General features: G+C 31.0%; 1 protein-coding gene across 1 annotated transcript; it reads right to left on the bottom strand.

Moving 5' to 3' along the window:
• Positions 1-1,950: 1,950 nt before the first annotated feature.
• On the bottom strand, positions 1,951-11,212 carry LOC148300569 (uncharacterized). Its single transcript, XM_088274599.1, has 3 exons — positions 11,079-11,212; positions 5,300-5,570; positions 1,951-2,870 (listed from the first exon to the last, which is right to left on the bottom strand). The coding sequence occupies exons 1-3, from the start codon at positions 11,091-11,093 to the stop codon at positions 2,218-2,220; spliced, it is 939 nt and encodes a 312-aa protein (XP_088130725.1). The 5' UTR covers positions 11,094-11,212; the 3' UTR covers positions 1,951-2,217.
• Positions 11,213-11,502: the final 290 nt, after the last annotated feature.

Below are 11,502 nucleotides of genomic sequence, written 5' to 3'. Positions count from 1 at the left end.
AGGTTCTACACATGAATATTGACATTAAAAAATCATAAATCGCTGTTATAAACCATTTAATTTTTCCGGTTCAAGATTCCGTTATTGTTGAAAACGCATAACTTTAAAAAAAATCTTTCTTATTTTTGTCTAGTATGAGGCGAAATTTATAAATGTTTAATTAAGGTTTTACTTAGGAAATACCACTTTTGGGTAATTAATATTTACTAAGTAAAACTGAACTTAAAAATGGACTACAAAGTGAACGCCGAAGCAATTAATGAAATTTGTATAACCAATTCATGCCTTCATATTTCTTATACATTGCATTATTTTATTAAATTATTTGTAGCGTGTTCATATGACGTACCTTACACATATAAGCGTAAGTTAATTGGGATTAAGTGAAGGAGATGCACGCAACACTTGTAAGTTTAGTAATCTACTAACAGCACTCTTATCAACCGATCGATTACCATGTTTTCGTATTCAGATCACAATGAAATTGATCAAATCCAAACTATCGCAACTTCCAGTACTGGTATTGGGCGGTTAGCGGTAATGTCCTTTGCGCAATGACAGCGTTCGCGGCAAGAATGTTGATCTTGTTTCACTTTGTCCTCGAAACATACCCAGTTTCTTTTGTACGTAGTTTCTTTTGACATTCATTCGGACTATTAATGAAATATACACTGCAATAATCTGTTGTGATAATGAAAATGAAAGGTAAGGCGGAATTGCCTTAGACACAATAATAATAATATAATTTTTATTTTCAAATATCAATACGAAGATTCTTGGAATACCACTGAAACCACAAATGCTTCGTATGAAGAACCGTGCATTTTTATTTCACTAACCTTATCACTAAGGAAGGATCAAGGACCATTCTCAAACAATTGTTATTAAAGACCATGATTAAATTACATCAAAAAGTAATTTTTAATGTTAAACTTCTACTATTTTATTTTGCATTCGTAAGCTATAATATACGAAAAATGTTAAACTGAAATATTGCATGATTGAAAACTCGTGCAATATTTCAGTTTAATATTTTTATACATCGAAAGATGTAGAAAAGTTAAATGCTCTTTGAGCTGATATAAAAATAAGTGTTGTTTTGAATCAGAAAATTATCATTTGAAACTATTTTACTCTCGAAAAAGGACTGTATGGTTTTGTCAACATAATATAATATGTGTATATTTATAAATTATGTGCAAATTCAAAAACGCAAATGCGTGTAACGTGTTATGCAGATGATTGAATTAAAAAAATTATCAATTGATTCTTTAAGCTTTAAGCAATGCAGTCAACACTTACATACATGTACAATAGTATTATATAATTAGGGATTTACGAGTAAATATCTATAATCCCACAACACAACATTTTGAGTGTGTCGAAATACTTGTTCACAAATCTGGATTTTCTCCACTTAAGATTTATTTTTCATTTTTTAGATCTCAACATAGGTGAATATGGAAGTCCAGGTATTTACAGGGCTTAAGGTTTATGACCAGGGGTTCCAATCTTGTATTCATCCAAATAAAAAGGTTATCTGCTAATTAAAAGCTTTCCCTATTCAACCAGAGATGGCTCCAGTGAACTCACATGTAAAGTGTCATGAGATTAAAAATCAATATAAAAGTTCCAAAAATTTGAGTGGGGTGGTTGTCAACCGTGGGTAGAATGGTGAATGTTGCACATGTGGCATGCTATGCCAGGTCACCCCAAATCTTTATTTCGATATCCAAATTCGTAATTGTTTCTGGATATATATATGTCAATCTGGATATATGTCAATATACAAATGGAAGTGTTCGTTTCTGTTGTTATACATACCTACTAACATTATCATTATTTGAAACAAACTTTTAACTTCGAAAAGGAAGATATTCTTGTGATTACCTTTTTCTAAATCTTTGTGTAGGATAAAGGAGTTAGTGGGCAATGTAAATAACGAGAGGATTATGGTTTATTAACTATTTAAATAGTTTTGAGGTTCGTTTATTTTTTTGTACATTATATACATAAAAATCGTTGTTTCAGTACGTGTAAGTAAATTACATTCGACAAATCATGACTCGAGTTATTTAAAACTATAATAAAACTATTCAATGATCTTTAATAATATTCGACCCCTGAGCAGACAGCGATCGGCGTAAAAACATACTCATTAGAAATATACAATATTAAGCATAATTATTTACATGGCGGTTTCGTCAAGCGAGGACTTCATCTTCCGGAATAGTTAATGCTGTAAGATCCGGTTCCGATGTCGAAATTCTTAACAGACGGGTGTAGGTTGAAGGCCGAATACTGAGGCTGTTGATACGTCTGCGGTTGTTGATATGTTTGCGGCTGTTGATACACTCGAGGTTGTTGGTAAGCTTGCGGCTGTTGATACTGTTGGTGGTTGTAAGTCCTTCCGGCCTGTTGGAAGGATGGGGATTGGAAGAGGGAGAAAGATTGCTGCGCGGGCTGGTAATCTTGATAATCCAAGTTCTGGGAAGGCTGTTGGTAGTTGTTGAAACTGGGGAGATTCTGACGGAAACTGAAAGTTTGAGGTCGTTGGTAGGTTTGCGGTTGTTGGTACGTCACTACTTCCGGCTCTTGGTAGGTCTGCGGCTGCTGGTAGCCGGAGTACTGCGGCTGGTAGGTGGCGACCTGCTGGCGCTCGGCGGGCTGCCTGAAGGCCGGCTGCGGCGGGGAGGCGGTGAACGCGGGACGGCGAGAGGCCTTCAGGGCGGGCCGGCTGGCCTTGTAGTCCTTGGAGTCGTAGATGCTGGGATCCTCTCTGTACTGGCCGTCGTCTTCTTCTCCTTCGGCGAGCGGTCCCGGTCTGACATCGTTTGTGATTGACGGAGGAGGGACGTTGATACCATTTCCTGTATTAAAAAAATATATATTTCAATGACAAATATCGTCATGATCAAGTCAAGAGTTACTAAGTTTTTTATTAATATTTAATATTAGCTATTCGGGCTTATATTTTATGCATGTTAAAATATGATAATATGTAAAATATAATATTATATCTTAAGTGTTTTGTTTGTAGATTGCTCGAGTAATTGGTGGCATTTTTTGCGGAACGCTAGTATCAAGGTTATAGACTGTCACTTCGTGGTCAATTCATGACACACCTGCTCTCGTTGAAAGAATGTAGTGGTTAGCAAAGTTGTCGGCGAATAGCTCAGTTGCATTATTCAAATACGTAATTCAAATCATTAGCATGTATGTATATATGTTATATATATCAACACGTGTGGTTACGTAACTTTTTAAATATTGATGCAACACTTTCCATAGTTTGATTCATATTTTATGTAAAGTATTACGTTCGTGCAATATATCGTAATAGATAGGTGTACTACTAAACTTTTGGTAAAATGGTCATAGATTCATTACGAACTGAATTAATCGCAGGTGGCCGTAATAAACTACAAAGTTTCACTGAAAATGTGTGCCAATATATTATTACACTCGTCTTGCTCTAAATGTCTAAATAAGTTATAAGTGATACTTAGAGAAAATGTTTTTATGCAATATTTATATATGCATATGACCATTTGATTTGTATGAATGGCATAAAGTGGAATAATATTTCATTTTAAAAAATCCCTTGTTTCCTATTGATGAATTCATAATCATTCACAACATTTTATTTATTGAATTTGTTCATAACGTTATTTATTTTAAATAATTACTTCTTTCCATTATCAACTACTGAATTCAATATCAATTTTATTAATCTCTTTTATTGTATTTTTCTCATAATATTATTTATTTAATTATTTATTGTCTTCAATACATTTTTCGTTGCTTTCAAGCTATAAAGTACATATAAAAGTATGCAAAATATGTTATGTGCGTTCAGCGGAAAATATTATGCTTTAACTCATGGATCTCACTTTTGTTTTATTTGAATTGCTACTTATTAGCAGAAAAGCCCAAATTTCGATAATTCAGTAGTAACATCTTGCTGATACCTATCTACAGAATATTTTAACGGTATACAGAATGTAACACAATTTTATATTTCGGTAAATTAATAAATAGTAATAAAAGCGACGAATAAAGACATTAAAAGTTGTGGCACGATTCGAAATAAAATTACAATTTATTACAAACGAAACCTTCCTGTCATATACCTTCCCACATATCAGGACTACATATTAAACGGCACTGATGATGAAGGCTGAATATGACGTTAGCATGATAAAACAAAGCCACAAAGATAAATGCATACATATTTATATTATATAGCACCAAACCGCCTTTTTGAGATTGGTACCTTCATACAAATAACTCATATTGCAATCAGTAGTTATGGCTTTTTTAAAGCACTTTTAAATGAATTTCCATTTGATAATAGTATTTAAATATTGATATTAAGTCTTATTTTAACCTGTGGTAACTGAAAGTAATATGATTAAACACAATGTATGTAACTTCCTTATGCAAGTTTTTTTAATTGTTCTTTTTTATCGTAAGAAAAATACAAAATCATGCCTGGACTATATTTAATTTATAGGTACATACTAAATATTGATAAAAACTTGGTGGGTATTTCGCACGATGAATTGTTTTATTCCGTTTGCAGACATGTTAATTATTGTTCTAATTATTTATTTTAAAAGAACAAAAAACTGACTAGAAATATTCCCACGCGTGAGCATGTTTCGTTTCGTTTGCGTGTAATTATGATTTTCCAAACAATTTTGGAATATTAAATAAAAAAATTAAACAAGCAACACATTATTTCTCACAATTTTACAACATGTTGAAATATTCCATTGGTTTTCATTAAAATTCCTCGATGTAGTTTTATTATTGTAGTAATCCTTTTAACTTGTATTATGTACTACACAAATGAAAACACATATACCGGTTGTTTTTCAAACTAACAATTTCATTCTATGATTGCAGTTTTATTAGTATGATTTGCATGGCAAATTGACAATTGGCATGAAAAAACAAGCAAACAAGCATTTTTTAAACGTTAACAATCGATATAATTGTCATCAATATTGGCATTAAAAAAAACAAGAATTTTGCAAATATGATAAAGTTATTGAAATCTCAGAAAATAACAAAGCTGGAAAAATATTTGTGAAAAGTTCTTACACCTTTCAAAAGTTAAAAATATTTTTTAACCTATTGATCCCTCGATGAAAAATGCATCATATGAATTCGGCTTTACTTTCCTTTTTGTAAGAAAAAATATCATTCAAGAAAGCTCCCCCCCTATTCGTAATAATAATACCTTAACTTGTATTTGTTAAAAAGAATCGATAGTTTATAGTGAAGTGTTTACCTTGCGGCCTGAATCCGGACTTACTGCCCGCTCCATACTCCACCTCCCTCAGCTTGCCCTCGTCGTCCACGTAGCCGTACTTGCCCTGCACCTCCCCAGTGGGCAACTTGGTCTCGATCTTGTAGGAGCCGTCCCCCGCCTCGTACCCGAAGCTGTACGACCCGTCGTCGTTCTGTTTGCTGATCTGCTTCAGGATCGGAATCGGGTCCGGACGCTTCTGGGCGACTTGACCCTGGGCTGTCGCGCACACGCACAACGCCAACAATGCAATCTGAAATTTTTTTAATATACAACCATCTATTGAATTGCATTAAGGCGGTGCTTATTTCTTGGAACTCAACATTACAGTTTAACAATTAAATGTAACAACAGTAAAAACATTTTTTTGCAATAATATTTTCAAAATGCTTCGCCTATAACATTTTTTAATGTGTAATTCAAAATACCTAAAGCGTGCCATGCACAAATTGCCAATTATTTGGGTATTCCTAGTTGATTAAACATATACTTATGTTTTTTTATTATGTGTGCCTAAGGGAAGGGGTGTGATTAGTTTTCAACATTTCTTATACAAATGATGCGTTTCTGTTAGTACCATGTTTTGGTAAATTGCGATGGAGATAGGTCTTGCATATTTATTTAAAAAGTCAAAACTAATTCTTACTTGTGCGTATAATATTATCTCTAACACTACGCACTCGTACATTAAATTTGTACAGATACTATTTTATATTATAATATATTTATACCCACAAATCCAAACAGTTCTAAAAAGCACAAACTTTAACCGCTCATTCTAATTTTCTTTTAGTTGATTGCAAGATATTGATTTACAAAAATAAACTCCCCAATGTATATTTTATTTGTAAAAGAAAATTAAATTAAATTAAATCAAAGAATAGTGGAATCGTTATTAAAAATATATTTTTTTTTACAGTGAACCTTAGTTTTATGGAATAATTTACATATTTTTATGGAATATTTTCAAAGTGAGATTGAAAATAGGTCTCTCTAATAAATACATTGCACGGATAATATCTCCCGTATAATCATTTACTTACTAGTATTTGTCTGCAAGGATCTATTAAAAATATTTTTAATCTGTATATATATTTGGAAGATTTTTATTCGCACACATTATACGTAAGTATATGTAAATATATATTTTTCTATTATGAAAGTACATTCAAATTTAAAGCATCATATTGTATTTATGAATATAATTTAAACATTTGTGAAGATTTAAGAGAGTAACATAAGATAATAATCAACGATATACTAACGTTCGTTCATTAGTTTGATTTAAAACGTGAGAACTCTAGAAAAACTTCATCACACAGACACTTATTATGGGACGGACAAAAACAGTCAATATTATAGGTGTCAAGATGAAGCAACTGTCGTTTTTATACGAACGAAGATGTCTGAGCATTCCAGGGCTTACGACCTGGTATTTGGCTGGCTTAAATGAGAATTTTTTTGAAAGATGATTTCAGTGTTTACATTTTGAGAAAGATTTTGAAAGTATGGGTGACGGGGCGCCTTCAATTGATAAATTCGTTAAGTTTATAGTTTACTCCAATTGTATTCGTTCTCTAATTGTATTAATATAAAAACGATAGATGCTTCATCATAGATTTTTATACTATGCGTGTACGAATATTTGTTTTTCCTTTCCTTTCCACCGAAATATTATTGAACCGGTTTTGTTTTTTTTTAATGGTTACAATGTATTTTTACAATTTAATTAATTTTCTAAACATTACCAACAATCTTAAAATTAAAAACGCAGCTCTCTCCAAAAAAGAGGATGTATATGTACAAAGATATGTGGTTTTATTTTGGTGAATCTGCTCGAAATACATAAATATACCCATGATCTGAAAAGGCGCATTTCGGAGTGATCTAAATACACTCCAAGAATTAGAGACTAAAAGGCATTAACAATATTTTGCCAGGTATGAGTCGATTATGAATGTTTATAAATATAGAAAATACATCGTTTTCATCATTCATAGAAAGACATCAATATGTTTTTTAAAATAAATAAATACATGCCTACATATTGAAGTTTATAACGCTCAATAATAATAATATTTATTTCATTTACACCAAATATATTTTATGTTAATTTAAATTGAAACAATTGTAATTCACTGGTTGGATCACATGACGTCCTATGAGCTCACTCGGATGTCGAGACGCGCACTTCCGGGCCACATTTATTCTCTTGTATTTATACATAGAATTAAGTAAACTTTATTTATTCACAACATTTTGAGTGTGTCCAAATACTCATCTTTGATGAGATGTCAAAAAATAATACTTTATTTATTGTTTACATGTGAAAGACGTTTAAGATTATTTAAATGAATATGTCTATGGATATTATTTTATGTTTAAAACCTCTATTGTTTACGTAACACCTCCTAAATACAAAGGTACCTAACGGTTAATTTATTTTCCTCTAATACAACTTTTGTTCTCGAAAAGTTTTCAGATTTATTGTTTATGAATAATAAAGATTCTACTCATCATCAACAAATACAATACCATACAAAGATTTGTATTAAAAGTTGAACGTGAAGAATACTAACTAATATACACAATATAGGCATATACTGTAAGTCATGCATTTTTAAACACAATTGTTCAAAAATTTCATTACTCTCCTCACTCAGTTTTTTTTTAATAATCTGAAAACGCTAGTAGTTTCCTAATCCATAGTTATATTAACCATGCTTAATATACAACTCAGACAAGGTTTTGATCGTATAATGATTTTTTTAGTACCTATAACCCTTCACCGCGACTGACACATGTATGTTTATGACAATGTGTTAATCTGTGCGATTATCACAGAAAGACTCAAAACATAGTTTTTTGGAACGAAATACTCAGATTATAGTAAGGCTTTAAAAAAAATTAAAAAAATCATTGACATTTGGTGTGGAAATTATTTTTTGTAGAACTAAACATTTATTTTATTATTAGATTAAAACCAATATTTTTAGCTTTTCCACTTTTTTATTTGACCAGCGACCGGGTTTCGTCGTTACCGACATCACCAGTCTGATGATGTCGGTAACGACGAAACCCGGTCGCTGGTCAAATAAAAAAGTGGAAAAGCTAAAAATATTGGTTTTAATCTAATAATAAATTAAAAATGCAATTCCATCACGAAGTGTCAGTGGATAATATAAATCTACTAAACATTTATGTTTAGAAAAATAGCATCCCCATTCACCTTTTCACTTATAACTTCATAATTCATGTATTTTTTCGTCGCTTTATGCCAATTTAAGTAACTAATTAGTATAATAATACTGTTCGACTATAAATGACAAGAAACCACTAGCCTCTATGCATAATAATTGATGGAAGTAAATACATATATTAAGACGTCGGCGTAGACGCCTTTAGAGATTGTGTCACCGGCTAACCACCTATTACCTACATACTCGTACAAGGTTTATGAATACATTATACAACTTTGAAATCAATTGCGGAAATTTAATCAAAATTCAGGTATCGTTCAAATAATGTAGAACTATACATTCTATTCGCAATTTTCCATTTTGCGACAGAGTTACAACATATTTAAAGAACATTTGTTTTATAGAATGTAATCTATTGTTGATTTCCTTAGATTGATATACTCGTATAATGCAAAACCTAAATAAATTCCTCGAGAGGTTGTTTATACTTTTACTTGTATCTTTAAAGTATCAATAGATAATCTTGTTAATATACCGAATGGCTTTCTGTATATAACGTAATTATAACGTAAATCGCCTAACGTCAGTTACAATAAACCAGGAACTAAACTGAATATAATAATCTATTTTGCATTTGTGAATTGCATTAAAAGCCTTGAGTGGGTTATATGTTATTTATTACACTGTAAACTTAGGCTACGAATTCCTTATTGAATCATGGGTTCAATGAATAAATGTAGGCACTACAAATACCTATATGGTAACCTAAGGGAGGAGTCAGATATTAAATTTGAAGGATTTTAAAGATTTTTTACTAATAATTTATTAAACAAAATATTACCAACTACTTAGTACCTATAAAGAAACCTTTTAAAATTCTTTTGAATCAAACAAATCGTAAAAAAAATCTGTTCAAATTTATTTCTTAATGCCAAAATTACCAGATATAATCCTAGAACCACATTTTTTAAAAGAGGAAATTCTGCACTTAGGTACATGTACATACCTGTACATGAATAGTCGTACTTGAGTATGAACATTTCTAAATGCTTTTTTGCATACTTAAGTTAATCCTTAACTCGATTATGCTGGAAACCGGCTTTATATGCAGTTAGGTGGCACTTAGTGCTGTTTGGTAGTCCAAAACCCATAAAAATTGTTAACCTTAAATATATGTTATTGATATAATACATTTAAATTATTTTATAGGTTTTTTTAAATCCTAAATTCACCATTCTGCAAGATTTTGTTCACCCATTATACTTACTTCCTTCTATGTATGCTCTCTAGTCGTTTATTTTAAGAAATGGTTGTGTTTTTATTATTTACACAAATATTTCAATTTCATATTATTTCTCTGAGCCTAAGCGGCTTATTATTAGAAAAAGGTATCGACTTGTGGTAGAGTGGGTTTGAACGGAGTAACTCTGACTTAAGAGTCCGCGACACTAACCACAGAACTCGACACATTTAAGTTGTTTTTTATATATATGTAAATACAGTATTTGGGTAGTTTTGTACAGAACGTGTATGTAATAAGCATTTGAAATTACATTCGATTTTACAAAGATACCAAAAAAATCCCACGGTTTTTTCTCCGGTCTTTCACTTTCATCTTATTAAAATTCACTCAACTTGTTTCCGACAATATTTGTAATTTGCGAAGTTGTACAAACCCGCACTTATTTACATTATATAATAATTCGGTACCTGTTGATACAATTTAGAGTAGCCCCATATCATAAAACCGGTTGGTGATGCAAGACATAAGAATAATTAGGAGATTAGTGAATACTATGTTACAAAATGTGTTTTGAGTTGATTAACTTTGTTGAAACTATGTAATAATGATTACACTATATTTATTTATGCGCCATAAAGTTCTGTTTTATAAGCCAACGCCCATTTACTGTTAAAATTATTTTGTTATTATTTTGCAAAATATATATTTATATATATATATATATATATATATATATATATATATATATATATATATATATATATATATATATATATATATATATATATATATATATATATATATATATATTCAGTTATATTCCTGTACAAGTAATTGGTTCAGTAGGTATTTATTTTTAAATCTCACAATTTATATATTTTTGTTCAAATATACATAAAATAAATCATTTTAAGGGGGATATGTCATTTAAAAGGGCAAATATCTGGTCAGAGAAACTAAAAAAGCGGGTTAAAAAAAATGTACCCAAAGTACAAATATTTTCTATATCAATTTTTTTTTAACTCTGTGGTATGGTAACGAAACAGTCTGCTTATCATCCATCGTTCACTTTGTGTAACACCTCTTAAAAGATAAAAAAATACGAATTACATTCCAGAAATAAATAAATAAATAAATGGTATAAATATATTTTTTAAAGATTAAAACTGTTTGCTACATATTATGAAAATCATATTATTTCAAAAAATAAATGTAGTATCAGTGGAATATCGAATCATTTATAAATGCTTCATTAAACTGAAATAATGATAATATTAGTTTAAAAAAAAACGATACATTAAAAATAAAAGTAACTCACCTGAACTATCTTCATTTTTGTAAACAAATTCACTTGTTTTATTATTGTTATAATTTGTAAGTGAATAAAACAATAACACAGGAAGTTAGTCGGGCCGACAGTTGTGACGTCGAGCTCGGTTAGTGTAGTGCGGCGCCGCGGTACGCGAGAGCCTTATATTTATAGAGTGCTCCGTGTCCATACTGCCCGCATTTATGGGGAGCGGGACCCTAACCATCGGCAAGCGAAACAGAAAACGAATATATAGATATATATGTACATATGGAGTGGGAACACGAGAGGCAATTTTGGCACTGAGACAGATACTGGAAAGACGACTGGATGTGAATCTTATAACATACACGACCTTTATAGACTTAGAGAAGGCTTTTGATAGAGTGGATTGGTACCTCTTGTTTAAAGTCATGAAGAAAAGAGGAATTGA

The sequence above is a fragment of the Brachycentrus maculatus genome, unplaced genomic scaffold (assembly GCF_059751285.1).
Source record: "Brachycentrus maculatus isolate JH-2025_06_01 unplaced genomic scaffold, ASM5975128v1 h1tg000692l, whole genome shotgun sequence".
Classification (NCBI taxonomy): Eukaryota; Metazoa; Arthropoda; class Insecta; order Trichoptera; family Brachycentridae; genus Brachycentrus; species Brachycentrus maculatus.
Note: the sequence above shows the minus strand (reverse complement) of the source record. Positions and strands in the feature narration are given on the sequence as shown.